The sequence below is a fragment of the Diadema antillarum genome, unplaced genomic scaffold, assembly GCF_040938485.1.
Source record: "Diadema antillarum isolate AM-2024a unplaced genomic scaffold, OU_Dant_1.0 seq00001097_RagTag, whole genome shotgun sequence".
Taxonomy (NCBI): domain Eukaryota; kingdom Metazoa; phylum Echinodermata; class Echinoidea; order Diadematoida; family Diadematidae; genus Diadema; species Diadema antillarum.
The window spans coordinates 552,764-571,731 of record NW_027271914.1 but is presented as its reverse complement, the minus strand read 5'-3'; the positions used below and the strand labels follow the sequence as shown (position 1 = coordinate 571,731).

At 39.5% G+C, this 18,968-nt stretch overlaps 2 protein-coding genes across 2 annotated transcripts; one reads left to right on the top strand and one right to left on the bottom strand.

The window, feature by feature from the left end:
* Positions 1-3,653: 3,653 nt before the first annotated feature.
* Positions 3,654-10,306, bottom strand: LOC139743577 (ribonuclease H1-like). The gene is made up of 6 exons (XM_071654057.1): positions 10,176-10,306; positions 7,483-7,757; positions 5,817-5,965; positions 5,190-5,277; positions 4,485-4,609; positions 3,654-3,776 (listed from the first exon to the last, which is right to left on the bottom strand). The coding sequence occupies exons 1-6, from the start codon at positions 10,277-10,279 to the stop codon at positions 3,678-3,680; spliced, it is 840 nt and encodes a 279-aa protein (XP_071510158.1). The 5' UTR covers positions 10,280-10,306; the 3' UTR covers positions 3,654-3,677.
* Positions 10,307-10,659: 353 nt separating this feature from the next.
* LOC139743576 (small ribosomal subunit protein eS7-like) lies at positions 10,660-18,968 on the top strand. The gene is made up of 6 exons (XM_071654056.1): positions 10,660-10,681; positions 13,881-13,969; positions 14,506-14,577; positions 15,391-15,534; positions 16,177-16,392; positions 18,800-18,968. Exons 2-6 carry the CDS (start codon positions 13,889-13,891, stop codon positions 18,875-18,877), a joined length of 591 nt encoding a protein of 196 aa, XP_071510157.1. The 5' UTR covers positions 10,660-10,681; positions 13,881-13,888; the 3' UTR covers positions 18,878-18,968.

The following is an 18,968-nucleotide window of genomic DNA, read 5'->3' as shown; positions in this document are numbered from 1 at the left end:
CAGTATTGGGTCTTCCACACTTTTGTCATCTAACCACCTTCGCTCACACCCTCACCACTCATACGCTTCCTTATCTACTATGCGCACTGTAAGAATGATTGCAAGGAGAGGCTTTGTTAGAGTAGCTTTACATTTAAGAGATACAATGCAAGAGCTTTCTCTAGAAAATCACACAATCTTTGTCATTGACGATTGCTACAATCAAAACTTGCATTTCAAAACAAAGGAAATGTATGCAAAGTGTGTAACATATCTTCCGTTTATTTGGCATTCAATACAATGTACTTCAAAAGGTTTACATTTGCTTTGGGCATAGTGAAAGGTATTGTACACATCTTTCTTCTTCTTTTTTTCCAAACAAAATCTCATTAAATATTCTTGGGAGATGACATAGAGCATGCAAAATGTACACATATGATTTTTATTTCAATAAACACAATCTGAATATGACGTACAAATGGTTAGAGTATCCCAATGTACATGTCGCTCTATAGTTACCGACTTATTGCACTCGCTATCACGGTCAAAACTTTGTCCTCCAATCTGACACTTTGAATTCCAAACCTTCTATTCCTTTTTCTTCTTCTCTTTTCTTTCTGCCCTTCTTAATCTTAACTGTTTTTGCTTATCTTCTTTTTCCTCTTCTTGATCTTCTTTCTGCCTTTCCTCTCCATGTTCTCTTTTTGTCCCCGCCGAACGAGTTCGAGCAGGGGACTATGAAACGGGCTCCGTACGTGTGTGTGTCCGTGTGTCCGTCCGTCCGTCCGTCCGTCCGTCCGTCCGTCCGTCCGTGTGTCCGTGTGTGCGTCCGTGTGTGATCAAAATCTTCAATTTGCTACTTCTCTGTCATTTACGAGCCAATTTTGATTCTGTTTGCTTTATATGATAGCAGTACGTGGGAGCTTTGAAACTTCTACACAGAATTTCAGTCGTGACCTTTGACCTTGACCTTTGACCTATATTGTACATTTTGCTACAAAATGCTACTCCTTCGCCATTTCTAACCCGACTTCGATTCCGTTTGCTTTATGTGATGGCACTAGGTGAGGGCTTCAAAACTTCTACACAGAATTTTGACCTTTGACTTCTTTGACCTTTGACCTTGATTTTTGACCTGTATTGTACATTTTGCTACAAAATGCTACTCCTTCGCCATTTCTAACCCGATTTCGATTCCGTTTGCTTTATGTGATGGCACTAGGTGAGGGCTTCAAAACTTCTACACAGAATTTTGACCTTTGACTTCTTTGACCTTTGACCTTGATTTTTTGACCTATATTGTACATTTTGCTACAAAATGCTACTCCTTCGCCATTTCTAACCCGATTTCGATTCCGTTTGCTTTATGTGATGGCACTAGGTGAGGGCTTCAACACTTCTACACAGAATTTTGACCTTTGACTTCTTTGACCTTTGACCTTGATGTTTTGACCTGTATTGTACATTTTGCTACAAAATGCTACTCCTTCGCCATTTCTAACCCGATTTCGATTCCGTTTGCTTTATGTGATGGCACTAGGTGAGGGCTTCAAAACTTCTACACAGAATGTTGACCTTTGACTTCTTTGACCTTTGACCTTGATTTTTTGACCTGTATTGTACATTTTGCTACAAAATGCTACTCCTTCGCCATTTCTAACCCGATTTCGATTCCGTTTGCTTTATGTGATGGCACTAGGTGAGGGCTTCAAAACTTCTACACAGAATGTTGACCTTTGACTTCTTTGACCTTTGACCTTGATCTTTTGACCTATATAGTACACTTTGATACTAAATGCTACTTCCGGCGGGGACATATTTTACGCACCGCGTAATTTCTACTTTTCCTTGTTTTCCTTCTTCAGAGCTCACCTCCAAGGCAGTACTTTGTCTCTTTAATTCTTTATGTGCCAAAGAGCCAAATGTGCACAACGTTCACACACAAACCTATGGACCGGAAATTGATGTGGCATGCAGAGGGTTAAAGGACAAGTCCACCTTCATATATATGTGGATGAAAGGCACATGGTCCCAGTGGTTTAGTCAAAATGCGTACGCAGGCGCACGACGCAAGTTTCCTATAGAGACCTACGCTATCGACTCCTCTTTAGCGCTTACGCTTTGGCCCATTTCCCCGAGTCCGAAGAAGTGCGATCCACTGTAGTCAGTGGTCCGATCGTGGTCCAATCACAGTTCGGCTGATGATTCGGCTGAGGGGGATGACAGCTTTAGCAAACTTCTTTTGTGATGTCATAATAACAAGCACAACGTATGCACGCACCCTGGCATTACTACAGACTGCGTGATGCGCAGAGAAGCAACGAAGGAAACGTTACTTAGCAACACCTACGTGCTTTACTCTTGATGACAGCTCAACTTCGGCAATCTTCGTATCAATGCTAACAGTGATCAGCAGTATCATCAACAGCGCCCTCTACACTACCGGGACTATGTGCCTTTAAGTGAATGTAGCAATATCAGTAGATCAGTGAGAGTTTGGGGAAAATCAGACAATCAATTCAAAAGTTATGAATTTTTCAAAGTATCTGCACAGTCACTGCTGGATGAGAAGACTACTACAGTGTATGACGTCGCATGCATAGAACGATAGCTGTTTACGGAAAATATACAAAGAATTTCACAAATTTTACTTTTTGCAAAAAGTGCGCAATTCCTCGACTCGTCACTGACGTATGTTAAGGGTAATATCATTTTCCCTGCCTTCTGAAAGAGGGAGGTCAATTGCTCTTTTTATTATGGGAGAAAAGTGAAAATATGTTGAATTTTTTCTATATTTTCTTTATATTGTTGTACACATGTGACATCACAAGCTGTAGTAGTCTTCTCATCCAGCAGTGACTGAGCAGAAATTTCAAAAATTCATAACTTTTGAACGGATTGTCTGATTTTCCTCAAACTCTCACTGATGTGTTCTACTAATATTGCTGCATTTACTCGATCCACATGTCTATAAAGGTGAACTTGTCCTTTAATTGTAGTCTTGGTTTCAGACCTCTGCCTCTCTGTCCTAAATGTCCGATCGATTAAGCATGTCACAGATTGGTATAATCTTCACACAAATGAATGGTCTAGCAGAAAGATTTCCATCATATATCAAACAGCGAGTGACCATTGGGAGTTGGGAAATGTGCTAACACGGGTTAGTCATCTACTGCAGCAATCAATTTGGATTAAGTATTCAATATATTGCAACGTTTTGCTATTTCTTCTCAATTACGTGACAGAAAGTATCTTTCACATCCCTACGAGTTTGTTTAGAGTGAAAATTCCTAAGGGAGTAAAATAAAAAAAAACAATTTTCAAAAAGAAATGAAGAGCATCTGGTCACCTTGTGCACATATGAGAAAAACTTGCTACTGTGAATTTTCATGTAAATATTGTATACAAAACATAATTTCAGTACCATTTTTCGAAAAGGGACATCTTGTGGCAAGAGTGAAAAAAAAATGAAACAGAAAAAAAAAAATACCACAATTTACTACAGACAAAACAACAACAAAAATAATTAATTCTATGACATCATTCTTATATTTCTTTTCTTTATCCCTTTTAAAGGCTCTACTTCCCCAATTTAATTTCTGTTTTTCACAACTCGCACAACATTGATAGGAACAAGTTCATTCATTCTTGTACCATTTGTTGTGATGAACATACACCTCGTACAACCCCTCCTGGTGCTACCTTCCCTTTGATGGTAGAGGCTGATCGGCGCCCTCTCTGGCCAATCTGTCTGCCTTCTCATTGCCTTTGACGTTCGAGTGTCCTGGAACATATTTCTGATGGCAGAATAAAAATGAAATAATCGAAGAATTAGATATCAAGCAAAGACTATGGTACAAGCAAATGATGTCATTAATTAGTTGAATGAGAAGAACTTACATCAGTCGAAGCATAAAATGTGTCTCCAGTGACATTAAAGGCCAAGTAAAGGTCAAATTATGTCAAAAGGTGAATAAATATCTCAACAGTTTGCTGCAAGGAGGACCTGAAATTTCTCTTACCCCATTGAGGACGAGTCCCGCGTATACTCAAGCGAGCGTCTATGGGAAATGCGAGTTGTAGCAAAAGCAAACCGTCCTCAACGGGTTAATAAAATCATCATGCAGTAGTAAATAAACAGGAAATCTGGAGGAGCATTATTTGTGGGGTCTACTGCTCACTTTAAATACAGCACTTCATTTCTGCATAGTCCAATACATGGTTTACCTTTGGCTGTACAGTATTTGTATCTCTATGAAAAATACAGTGACCGTATCACACTGCTTAGTATTCCTGATCTGCTGTAGTTGAAAGTTCATTTAACATGTGAATATAATAGATAATGGCGCTAATAGATACTGTACTGAAACACAAATGGGAATATCTGTCTTGAGTTGTGCAACCTATCACACATGTCAAAAACTGAATGAAGGGTTATCAATAAAGAGTAGCATTGTCATACTAGCATTCCTTGCTTTAAGTGGACGAAAATCAAGATTTCTCACCCAATCTACAGTCAGCTCCTTGTTCAGGACGTCGAGTTTGATCAAGTCATCCTTGTTGATAACATCTGTCTTCTGGGACGTTTTCCACCCGTTGGTCTTCCATTTGTGAATCCAGTCAGTCACACCTGAGAAGTTTTGTTGTTGTTTCCAGGTGAGGTTGTTGTTTTTTTTTTTTTTAATACAGAGACAAAAATATAGATAATAGATACAAAGAAAATAGAAATACAGACAGATAGATAGATAGAGTAGATAAATAGATACACAGATAAAGAGATAGATAGATAGAAAGTATGGAAGAAAGAAAATAATAGGTCTTGCATTTGTTCAGGGATGAGGACACAACTTATATCCCTCTCTGAAGAGGTCACAAATCAACGACCTTCTGATCTCAGGACAGGCATCCAATCCACTAGACCATCGAGCTTCCACCCAACAGCCAGTGCTGATTCTAATCCTACTAGTATGCAGTAGATACTGTATAATTATTCAAATTGATGAAATTCTTGCATCAATCTATTTTTTTTTCTTTTTAATTGCAAATAATTGACAAAAATGACAGGAGTTTAGATTTGGCCATCATACAAATGAATACAAAATTTCAACAATATCTGTCACAATACATATATATAGTGGAAGAGAGAGAAAGGAAGCTGGCGAAGCTGCAAGCATGAGAAAGGTATTCAAAATGCCTTCCATGCAACTTACAATTTATTGTGTATTTACTGTCTGTGTAGAGAGTCACTGGCCTCCCTTTGTGATGTGCCTTTATCTGCTCCAGAGCTTTCAGGGCCGCCTTGAGAGAAGGAAATAGGAAACATGGCACATTGATCGCAGAGATTGACAAAGAAAGGGAATAGCAAACATTTTTTTTTTCACAAATCATGATTGCTGCAAATTGATAACTAAAAATTGATAACTAAAAAATATTCGAACTGCCTAGAAACACTTGACCATGCTGAACATTTGCAAAAAAAAAAAAAAAATGGTCTGTTAAACATTCCAGATTCAGAGGACACTGCCATTCTCCTCCATTGTACCATCTATGGCTAGATATTGCAAGTTGTTTATTCTCTGTAAACTTTGACAAGGATTGATAAATCATAGGAGATGAAGTGAAAAGACTGTCCACATAGTCAACTATGTGTTTGCAAACGTCAGCTGAGTAACATGATGCATGGCATGCCCATATCACACAAGGAACAGAGTTGTGTCTGCATATAAAATGTGGCAAAACAAGACAAAAACAATAGTATGCCCTCTACTAGTTTGTGGGTATCCATGTGTAATGGAAAAAAATCTATCCAAGCTTTTGCAAACTTGAACATTGCTTACCGTGAGCTCTGCCCTCTGATTGGTCTGTTTGCCTTCCAGACGGGCGCTGTAGTTCAGTGGATGTTCATCGCCCCAGTAGACTCCAATGCCAGCCCTCGCACCATGGGCCCCGTTGTGGGTGCATGCACCGTCCGTGTACACAACAAGCCCTGGTAGAAAAGGGAAAGGCAGCTCATCAGTTTTGCTTTATTCACAGTCTGTGATATTTCAATGACATGGCAACAAACACTCCAGAATGATATTCCCTTGTGACAGTTGTGCTATCTTCTTTACTCACATTCATTCAACACAGATCAAGGAGGCATTATCTTGGATGGGTTGAGCAGTTCTGGTACATGTGTCATCATTTAGTGCCCATCTGTTTGTTGGGGGCTGAAGGTGGGTCTTTATGACTTGACAGAAGCCAGCTTTACATTTCTTAAAACACTTTACAGTACTCTACCAGTACAATTCTGTCTGACTTACTTTGTTTAGTAGTACAGTTAACCTTGCCTAAGTCGACCTCTCGTAAGTTGAATAATTGCCCAAGTCGAAGGTTTTTTGTGTCCCTTCTCTTCATGTTGCGTTGATTTTAATCCCTCATAAGTTGAATTTTCTCTAAGTTGAAGCTATTTCTTCAGTCCAAATAGATTTGACTTAGGCAAGGTTGACTGTATATTCACAATACTCTGCCATAAAGCTGTACACATGCAGATTCAAAATCACTGGACAAGTAAACATAGATTCACTCTTGAGGAACAAGAAACTAACTTCAAGTGCTAGTTCATGCATCAGTGTTTCCCCTTGTAAAATGAAATGAAACAGTGATTACCATGTCTGAAATATTGATGTGTAAGGGAGAGGGTAAACTTCATCTTGTCACAGTGCTCTATTTTATAGTCATCCTTCCTTTTTCCGAATTAAATGCAATATGTTTTCCTTATGTCACTTGGCACATTTTTATTTGCCACCAGTTGAGCCCTATGACTCTCAACTTTCTCCATACTTACTGTAACATGGATGACCTTTGTTAAATAGAATGTGAGATACAGTATAGATAATTGAATTATCAACTGCAATTTGAGTGCTGACACACTTTCATACTAATCTAAACATTAACTCATTATCTTGGAGATATACATAAATAAAGGTTTCATAAAACTATATGTTATATCACCATTTCCAGACCAAAGAAAGGGAAAAAATTGTGTATTATGGGCAAACTCTTCTTGTTTTTGATAGCTGGCTTCATCTTCAGCACACTTAAATGTTGACAATAATGTACTAGATCTATTCTGTCTTGTTTGATTTGGACTGGTTTTGAAAATGCACAATATGGACATTGCATATCCACATTGTAGGTGACACAACATTTGCTCCTGTGACAACTGCTCTGGTCTTAATTTCTCAAATGACTTAGTGTTTGGGTTAGGGTTATGATAGGGTTTTAGGCTTAGTTTGATGTGAGGATTAGGATTAGGGTCAGGGTTATGTTCGAGGGTAGAATTTGTTTGGCTTAGCGTGCAAATATTCAATGGGAGCAGCTGTCGCAGGGGCAAATGTCACGGAACCATATATCTAACACCACCACCACCACTACTAGTACTACTACTGATGATGATCATGAGGATAACAGTAATATCAATAACTGATATGAGTGCCTGTCATGATGAGTTCTATTATTCACCTGATGCATGTTCACTAGCTGAGGGCTGTTGGATCGTCTTTCTCTTTGCACGAACAGCTGGCTCTGCATCGGTAGAGTGTGATCGCTTGAATGTCTTGATCGGACAAGAGTAGCCACTGGACAAGGTTTCAGTCAGTAGCTTAGGTTGGCTGGATGTAGACACCCCACTGCCTTTATCATCTGTCCCACTTACAAAGCCCCATGCTTCGTCCTCAGTTCCAAACTTCTTGTACCTTGCGCCAGCAAATCCATGGACTTGGTTCTTGCATTCATCCCTGTGAAGTAAGGGGATAGAATGACAATATTTATCAAACAAGAGACCCAGGGGTCTAGCAATCACCTGGGTATCGCAAGTTTACTTTCCATGCATTCTTGAAGACTGTTGTTTCCTTGAGAAGAACATAGCAAACTGGGGGGGGGGGGACTTTGGGGACCTCTAGGGAGGCGCGGTGTCCATACATTAACTTTGTACATTCTATCACATTGGCAATAATACTTGTCAAGTTTGTAGAAAATTTTACCACACACTTTCAAGAAAAATAGAAAAATAATATACTTGGCCCCATGCAATTCTGTCTCGCCAGCGATCTGTGATTACCACACTTGGAAGTACACTCACTAATGCATTTACTCAAAGCATTTGTGGTTTTGTAGAAGATTTTCACAACTGATTTTTAAGTCTATAATTTCAGGATTCTGGGATCCCCTTACCCTTGGGTCCCAGGGCCGGGGACAAGGGGCATGCATGGTGCCTATTTGTGCAAAACTATCACAGTATCACCATGACCATAATGCTTGTCAGGTTTGGTGAAAATTTGACCGTGTTTTCAACAAGAAGATAAAAATGTAAAAATTGCACCTCAATTTGATCCCCAGGACCCCACAAAGGGGGGAGGGGGGCACCTCTGGAACCATAATGAACAAACTTGTAACTACAGTCACCAATGTACTAACTCATAATGTATATTGTAGCACTAACTTGATTAGCTCCATCACTTCTAGTTGTGGAGAAGAAGACTTTTTATGTTACTTCAATCATTTGGGGGCTAGTTTGTTGGGAACTGAACCCTGCCCTGCCTGGCTGTAGACCATCGCAGTGGCCGTGGTGCCCAGTTGAACGAATTGCAATCCTATTCCTACATGCGCGTCCCAAGTTTGGTGACTAGAGTAACTGCGTCAGTACGCGGCCGTGCAGCCGTTCGCGGCAGGTACAACATACACGGTAATATACAGCTAAACACAGCATTGCACTGTTACATGCACACTGCACATATACTAACACACTAGCAATCAACAAAAACCAACCGATAAAATGGGCACGATCTCTGACGAAAGTGAAATTTTCTCACCTAAATGACAACATATCGCATCCAAAATGAAATTTTCGGTACTTCTTAACATAACAGTTAAGAAAAAATGGTCCAAGAAACTGGATTTTTTGTCGTTTTCTCGATGTTCATGGATTTTGAAAACATATCCTCACGTAAAATAGAATTTTCGCGAGCCGATGTGGGCCGCCATTTTTTTCGGAAAGTGGATGTTACCATCGAAAAAAAATGAGAAAAACACGAGAAAGACATCAACAACACCGCCAGAATTGCGATCTTGTTTGCGGCCAATGCATGTGCGCACGCTATTTTCACGTGCTTTCGCAATGGGAATTGGCGCTTACGCAATGTTCGCGAGAAATGTGAAGGCGTTCAGCTAAAGATCGCGGAGCACGCGCGTATTGCATAGGGATTGTACATCGTGCCGCAAGCAGAAATACTACGTCGCATATCGCCCTTATCGGCGAAAATTGTGCCGGGTTTTGCCCTTGTAAATCATGAAAACTGCGTTGGTCAATGGTAAATTTCTTTCACGAAAACAATTGCGTTAATGAATAATCTTGTCTATGATATATGAAATGGTTGAAAATAATTTGCCTGATTTGTTTACAAGTTGGAAAAACCCTTAACAATGCTTAAACTGCCGCAAACGGGATATTTTACTCTATATCCTTTATGGGTGGGTTTTCAGGAAGGAGGTGAAAATGAGAAAAAAAAAGAAGAAGTTTACAAACGGTACGCACAACACGCAACACAACATTAATATCACTGACAGATCAGTACACTCACAGAATCCAGCTTTATATATGCAGGCATGATGTGTATATATGTGCATGTGTGCACTAGTGACTAGACAGTTCTAGACTAGACAGAAAGATCCGTCTGTCCGGAGGAGTCTTTTATTTTTTTGATGTTATCGCTCTCCTCTGGATCCGTTATGCCAGACGCAGTCTCCGCGGAACATATCCCCGACGACCAGATACAGACTGATCTTTCGGTCATAACTCATATTAAAACAAAAATGTGTGCACATGTCACACATGCATGTGAGTTGTGACATGCCTGCGCATTCCAATTCCCGCGTGCATGCATGCTGGATGATGCATGGTGAATGCTAGCAATAACTCACTTTTCAAGCATTTAGCTCAGGTGAGCTAATTACGGTAAGTTTTATCTAAATGGACACATAAACATTTGATATTCATTTTTTTTAAAAACAAGAAGAGTAAATTTAAATCATCAAAATAATATACTGCCTACATTACCAACATGCATTTTAATATATGGGACTACGATCCATTGCAATGCACGTAAATAACTAAAATTCTGAACTCTTCATCTTGAGAATCTTGCAATAACACTCACCAAGTCAAATACACTCCAGTCCTCCTGCCTCTTCGAACTGCGTAGAAGGACCGCCCCATTATTTGAAAGCAGTGTATACTGCCTGTCAATATTTTCTTGAGCATCAGAATTTAGGGCACACTCATTTCTCTCCAACAAATCCATCCAAATCGTTTCAAATCGGCAATTTCAAATTAGGTTCTTAGCAGTATTTCATTGTATTATGTTTTGATATATGGTGGATTTTTAAATTATTGTGGCATGCCAATGGATAAAAACTATTTTAAGATATCAACAAAATTATTGTTATTAAGATGTGTAACATTTTGTTTACATAAATTTAAAATGAAGTAGCGTTTTTTATTCTTTTTGGTAGGAACGATTGCAAAATATCTAGGTCTAGTGCTGCCAAAGTCTGCCAGTGCCGACAGCTCCCCGTATGCTATGCTGTGAATGAGTCCATTGCTGGTGGCAGCGCATAGGCGCTAGTGCTGTACCAATCGGCCTCTTTTCATACGGCCGTCGATGTAAGGCACTAGCCCACAATGGTTGTCGAAAATATAGCCCATTATTTTTATGCCTGAGCTTCACTCATGTGTAAAACTTCTTTGAAATTGATATTTTAAGAATCGAAAGTATAGATAATGTTAATAAGTGTGTAGTATTTAGTCGGATTGATCAGATAGAAGCGGATTATTTTTCCGTAACGAAGCATCGGATTTACATGATTACACCCTCGCGGCGGCAGGGACAAATGAAGGCGACTCATGCCAATCTGACTGTTTTCACTCGAGTTGGATCTGCATAGATCTGTTTTTGTTCTGTATAATTACTAATTCCATGTACCAATGGCTAGCAATTGATATGTTCTGATACAAATGGGAAAACAGTTGCTGCCAGTCAGTGTTAGGTTGGATATTCGCACTCTAAAACTACGCAAGATGTCGCGCACATCGTCGCGTTATGTCTGCACTGGACCGGCGGTATAGCCAGGTGCCCGCACCTCGTCAGGGGCCCGAATACCGTCACCCCGCTTAAAATCGTTTTGAGCGCACTGAACAAAAATGTATGCCCGGGACTGTGTTCTGTACGCTTGAAACTTGGCAGGACTACCACAACCAAGCAAATTGTGGTGAAAACCGAACAGTTTTTCGCGAAAATCTGAAATTTTAATAGGGCTATAGGAATACGTGTTATATGTCACCCGCACGCATCTTTTACGCGTATGTCTATGGGAACATCACGGTCATCGCACACGTCTTTTACGTGCTAAGTCTATGGGAGAGCGGGTGACGAGTTGCGGGCCCCTTCCTTAGCGCGCAACTTTTTCGCATCGTTCGCCTTTGACGACGATAACTGCAAATTTTCAATATCGATCAGTGAACTTGTGATTCCATTGGAATTTTCAGCATTTTTCCTGAATGTGAGTTGGATTTCAAAGAATTTCAGTGGCCAAATGTGATTCAATTATGGGCAAACATTAACTATGACGAGGTGCGGGTCACCCAAGTATACCGGCAAAAACACTAATATAGCACAACAGAGTGACAATGCGTTAAATGGGTTAACTTTTTCGGTGTGTTGTTTACTTTCGCGAAAGTATGGGAGGGCACTTAGCAATTTGTCTTAGGATCATGTAAACATGCAGCGTTTAGCCAAGGAGGTTTTATACATGGAGTTCCAACTGGCTGTAATTATTCAAACAGTTGTCAGATTTCTATTGATGTAGGGTGGTACATCCAATTACCGGACGCTTTTTTTCGTGGCTTTGAATTCCATACTCAGAGGATGAAATTTCGGCTAAAAATAACATCACTTATTCACAGACTCCTGGAAATTACGAATTCAGCCAACTAATGTCAATTGTTCACTCCAGTTCTTAAAAAATATGCTTCAAACATAACCCTCTCAAAAAGTTGTCTTTTTGCGCGGTGCAAAATCGCATTGTATTACCGGACACGATTTTCGCAATGAAATAATCGACATCTTTCGCATCTAATCCTTGCACCAGAATCACAATTTATCCCACAAATCACCGTACACATTCTCACCGAGCGGATGACAAAGAAAACATCGGCAAGTGAGGCTCAAATTTCGCATTTTATGGTAAAATGTCTGTCTTGAACATTTCGAACAGTTCGCGCAATAAAACCTTGTGAGAAAATCGACAACTGGTTAGACTCTACTTCTAGTTTACGTGCTTTGTCTATGGGAGCTGCACGCGCGGGTGATGAGTTGCGGGCCCCTTTAGCGCACAACTATTCCGCATCGTTCGCGTTTGAGGACGATAGCTACAAATTTCCGATATCGATCAGTGAACTTTTGGTTCTATTGTATTGGAATCTTCAGCATTTTTCCTGTATGTGAGTGGGATTTCATAGAATTTCAGTCGTGAAATATGATTCAAACATGCATAAATATTAACTATGAAGAGGTGTGGGTCACTCAACTATAAATTTGAGGTAAAATGTTAATTTTTTCGTGTTTTTACATTTTTATGTGGCGTTTTTTGTGATTTCGGTCCACACAAAGTTCTGTGAGGCTAATCTACGAAGTCTCGCGCGTACAGAATGTCATTAGTACGCAAAAATGTGCGTGTCCGGTAATACCATGGTGTCCGGTGACACCATGCTTGCCCCTACAATAGAATTCCACAGCACAGGTGCACTTGTGCCTTTTGGCTTTGATGATGGATGTTCCAGGCCGCCGTCTTGCTGAGCAATCTGAAGATTCATTTTGAACATTATCATAATGTTGGCCATATTTTGCTTATTTGTCTATGAAATGAAATGAAATTTCACTTAATCTATAAACCATGTAAAACAAAAGTCAATTCCGTTCAGAAATTTGCGCAAAAGTGTAAATCAGAACTGTATTATGTGAAAGTTTTTAAAACTGTACCATCCTGGAAAGCTGGCTTTATCACTTTTCTGCTTAATTTCCACAAATGAAACTAATATGGAATAATCTTCAAGTATAATTCTTTATTGATAGATATATCAGATTAGTGCCCGGGTATGCCCAGTCGAGTAATTTTCATCTTCATTTCAGCTTTTTTTGCTCAATTTCTATTCGCGCATCCTCATGTCTGTAGTAAATGTGCCACCTACCTTTTATATTAAAGAAGGGATAGCGAAAGTAATTACCATCACAAAGACATATCTTGCTTTGAAAGTGGCTGGTGATTATGCAATGAGACACGAGTCAATTGTCTTCGTATCTGCGGGGCAGATCCTGTTTGGCACGTGCTTCAAATATTTTTGAGCGGCGGCTTCGAACATGGGATCAAAGGGAATAACTCTGTTGTTACTCCATCTCTTCAACCTCCTTGGTTTAGCGAGTCATTATATTGCCCTGTATTATTGCGTGCTTGCACTTGCAGCCAGACAGTGCGGAGATGACAAGTATTATTATCATATGATTATTGACATGACTGACAGTGAATGAATTTTGAAAATTTTTGATGGTTCACACTGTCACTGCAATCCATGCAAATGCCTAACCAATGTTATCTAAAGGACAAACTTCAGCTTATCTGTATGTGTACATCATTATTCTGACAACAAAAAGTGAGAAATTGGCACCAGTTTAATTTTTTTCCTAACTTCTAATCTATTTATGCTGCTGTCCCAATCTATGTGTGTATGTTTCTGTCCTGTTGCGTTACTGTATAAATTAGATAAGTGCATCTCTTGTGGCATGTTTCCCCCCCCCCCCCCTGCACAGAGGTCAAGATGGCGGTGTTCAGTGCCAGTGCAAAGGTGATCAAGCCCCAGGGGGAAACCCCTGACAACTTTGAACTGTCCGTCTCACAGGTGGGTATCTGAATTCTGATGCTGCATGTACATCTATGATCTACATTGTATACTCAACTGAAAATTTGGTTATCTAGTAACAGTAGCATGTAAACAGTAGGGCATCTAGTACTCAGTGATGTCTATTCATGTACAATGTGTAACATGCAATCAAATACCTTTATATTCTGTACACACTACAGCTATGTCATATGCAGACAGTGAGCAACCCCAAGATTTTTTGTTTAGAGACATCCCTAACGTACTTTACTTATTGTCAGTCATTGATTTTTTTTTATTCAAGCTTAGCAATTAACTGCAATTTTCTACAGTGGCTGTTAGTAGAGTCCAAGTTATGATAGGAATGTATTCTGACAGACCATTCATAGACTCTGTTTCATTTGTTTACTGTAGTAGAACTTGACTTGTTATACACTTATGAATATATAAGTACATATAGATGAGCAAAAAATGATATGTAGACCATATTGCAGATGCGTAAGTTCTTGACTTATATTTTGAGTTTGTCATTCTCGCTCATTTCTCTCTCACCCAAGGCTCTGATTGAGCTGGAATCCAACTCAGAACTCAAGGGTCAACTGAGGGAGCTCTTCATCACAGGAGCCAAGGTCAGTGAATGTTACTCCCGGGGGAGGGGCATTTCATCAAGTGTTTAGTCGGTGATTTTCACAGACAAATTTGCTCTCAGGTGCAAGGATTTCAATAGCGTTAAACAGTTTGTTTAGTCGGTGATTTTCACAGACAAATTTGCTCTCAGATGCAAGGATTTCAATAGCTTTAAACAGTTGTCAGTGACGGACAAGTTTCATGAAATGCTGCACAGATGTGTTTAAGATTGACCAGAGGAGGCAGTAGAAACAGAGACATTTCAGTTTCATGAAGAAAACTCTTGTACACCCAGTCAGGAAAGAATGTATAATCAGGAGCAACAATACTACAAGGAAGAAAACAGATGATAGCAATACCTTCTGCATGTGAAAGTAGAAAAACTGAACTTACCAAAAGTTGAGATTGAGGTAATTGTGAATCAGTGTTTCAGTTTTTGCTTGTGTTTTTGTGTTGTAAGAACATACTATTGTATTGTAAACTTCAATATTTTCGCACAATTAATTTTTCGCGCTGAGTGGCTCAAAAACATATTCGCAGGTTGTTGAATTCGCGTTGCGGAAATGTGCAGAGAAAATTGTTAAGATATTATTTGCAGGTTTTAGAATTTGCGCTAGCTAGCCAGAAATAGCGCGAAATACATGAAAATTAATGTACAGCGAAAATTCTGAGTTTACAGTAACCCATGGGTATTTAATTTGTGGAGGAAACTGGCATTCGTACAATTCGGCAGTCATTGCGTGGTGACCATACCCTGGAACTGTAAGATTTTTGCAATGAATTTGACATTGGTGCATTCTCCAATCAATTGGTAGGAGCTCGACGTAGGTGCAAGCAGGAAAGCTGTCATCGTGCTTGTTCCTGTTCCCCAGCTGAAAGCCTTCCAGAAGATTCAGGTCAGACTAGTACGCGAGCTTGAGAAGAAGTTCAGCGGCAAGCATGTGCTCTTCATTGCCCAGGTAAGCCATTTTTTTCTCTCTCTTCTTTTCTTTTCCTATTTTAAACAACGATAACAACCCAGATAAACGAGTGACTGCCAAGTATATTTGGAAGAACATTGCTCTGCGATACGGCTCTCTCATCCCACTAAAGGACAATACTTGACCAGTTTAAAGTTAGTCTGAAAAGAAAGAAATCTTTGATAAGCAGAAGTGTGAAAATTTGATCGAAATTGGATTAAAATCAGGGACGGCAATCTGAATGTTTTAAGTTTGCTAATTTTTTACAAAACAGTTCTTATATAGTCAATATGAATGTGCAAAAAGTGAGTTGATGATTCCATCGCTTCATGAATTGCTTTATAGTTTGTACACAAAATTTGGAAATTTCCCCCATTTTTATTCACATGCAATTATGCTTCAGTCTAAAATCCAGATATATCTGACTGATCATCGTTTCAAAATTATTCAGCCTGGAAGAAAATTTTTTTGTACACTTTTATAGCAGAAAATGATATTTTTTTTAATACGCTATCAACAGACAAATGTGAGTTGCCTATATCGTTAGCTCACTCATTTGATTGTTCATATCAGCTGTTATAGAACCTTTGTCAACTTGTTTGAAATCTTTGAACACACCCCCCCCCCCCACCCACCCCACAGAGGAGAATCCTCCCCAAGCCGACCAGGAAGTCCCGCAACAAGAGCAAGCAGAAGCGGCCCAGGAGTAGGACCCTGACCATGGTCCACGACAACATCTTGGAAGACCTGGTCTTCCCCTCCGAGATCGTCGGCAAGCGCATCCACGTCAAGCTGGACGGCAGCAGGAACATCAAGGTACACCTGGACGTCAGCCAGAAGACACAGATCGAGCACAAGGTGGGTCTGGAAAGCCTAGACTATTCTAGCATGCTCAGATAGAGAGTGTCAGTGTGTTTTGCTTTGTTGGTTGTTTGTGTTTTCTTTCTCTTATTTGTTTTCCTTTTCTTTGGGCCGAATGCATAAAACAAGCAATTGCTTGTAAGCAATTGCTTCAAGCAAAAGCACAAGCTCGTCTAGCAAAAGGTCTAGATCAAGCAATTGCTTAAATCCATATGCATAATCTGTTGCTTATGCCAATACCTTTTGCTTGCCCCGCACAAGCAATTGCTTGCGTTGTCAACAAAAGGGATGTCACGCCTGTGCGAACACAAGAACAAAGGCGAGTGTGGCAGCATGTATTTGAAAGGGCATGTGTGTGTGGAAACATTTCCTGACATAGCAGAAGAGCTATGAAATGCACAGACAGACACATACATCGTTTTACACACACATCTATACACACACACGTATTACTGGCTGATTCCCATCACTGCAGCTTACAGCAGCCCGGATCTGCCAGATCGCCCGTGGAGAGAGGTCTCCTCGCTCTCCACCGAAGTCAGACATCCTACCTGTTTTTCATCACATTTTGCGTGCTAACCACTGGACATTCCCGTTGTTGAAATGAAAAAGTTTCTTACACTACTTATGAGTAATTTCTTGTAGATTTATACCACTCCTTCACAAGTGTGGTCTTTCTTTCATAAATATGAAAATGATACTGAAAAGGGAACGTTCCGGTTAAGCAAAAGCTCAAGCTCATTTTACAGAGCTTGGAAAATCGTAAGCAATTGCTAGCAAGAACTAGCAAATGGTATGTTTTATGCATACGTTTTTCAGCAAATGCTTGGTCTCTAAGCAATTGCTTGCGGGCAGCAAGCAATAGCTTGTGCTTGCTAGCAAAAGCTTCTGCTTGCATGTTTTTATGTATACGGATTCGAGTAAAAGGCTAGCACAAGCAATTGCTAGCGTTTATGCATTCGGCCCTTTGTCTTTGCATGTTTTCTCATGTTTTGTTATGGTGAGAAAACCCAGAGCACCACACCTCTATTTAGTTTTTTAACTTATATCTGCCGGTCATGTAAATGCAATCTAAAGACTGTTGCTGCCGGAGGCTATTTCATGTACGTTCACTAAACTGTGCCATCTCAAATTCAAGTTGATGTCACTGACACTTATGAAAAGAAAACTATGGAAATCTATATACCAATTGAAAGAGAAAGTGATGGCCTTTCATATTAGATGTAAATCAGCATCATGTCATGAATTATGTGACGTCATATGATTTCAGTATTTTCGTATGATTTACATATAATGAATAATCACATCTTTTATTCAAAAGAAAGCACTGTTGAAAAATATTCCTAGCCTTTATACAAAAAAAAAACTATCAATTTTGAAATCTTCATAATGTAAGCTTTCCGATGGTATATAACTTGGGGTATAATGCTTACAAATATGAAGAAATGTTGAATAATAACTCAAAAGATCTGCGCTCTGCAGACTAGTCTGGTCTATGCACTCATAGACGCTATGGATGGGACTATAGTAAAGGAGGCCTATATGTACACGTTCAGCAGTGTTCGATCTCACATAGATGTAGACCTATTCTGTCAGCAGCCTGCTGTAAACCTCCAAGGCAAATACAAATCCAAATGAAAATATCAGTAACAGGAAGTGATGCAAAGGACTGTGGGATATCAGAGATAGAGTTCACAGGCTATAATAAGCTGTATAAATGACATCATCGTCCAAGCCATTTATGCTATGGATTATCCCACAGATCGGCGTTCGCAGCATTTGCGCGAACTACGGGATATCCCGTAGATCGGCGGATATGGGTTAATGAGACTTTAATACAGTACACCTCATTTTCTGTAGACATGAAATGTCATTCATTTCAGTTTTCATTTAGGTATGGATAGATTTTCTCAAAATCTTTCAAGAGAACATTTTCCTTATCTTTATTAGAGACTAAAAAGGACAATTCCTCTTTTTTTTTTAGGACTGTTTTTTTCCCCATTCATTTGTGGGGCATGATTGTTAGCACTATGATTTCATTCATTAGATACTAGACCAATTGTTCTTTTGCTTGTATGTTCATAACATATCAAACAGATCTTTTGACCCCCATTGTAATCCAGTGAGTACTTCTTATAGGGATGGTATAGTTTTGGTTGAGATTGGGATTCAGGTTTTACATTTTTGCAAGATAATTATAAACTACTTATTTGAAATTTAGAATAGCATACAATTATAAGAGGAATTCAAAGTTTGTTTGATGAAAATCGGTTTTGAAAGTAAAAACCTGAATCGTCATCTCAACCAAGACTATGCCATCCCTTTAAGTTTTCAGTCTTATATATCTTTTGTAATTTCACTTTTGTTAATTTGTTGTCTTTTTGTTGCCTTTATGTCTGTTCAGACGGAAACATTTGCTGCTGTCTACAAGAAGCTAACTGGCAAAGAAGTGGCGTTCGAGTTCCCTGAGTACAGTCTGTGAAGAGGGGGGAGAATGTAGTGTACAGAAAAATGGCACGACCACGACATGTGTAATAAAGCAGGCTGGAAATCTGCCTACCCAAAAAAAGTAA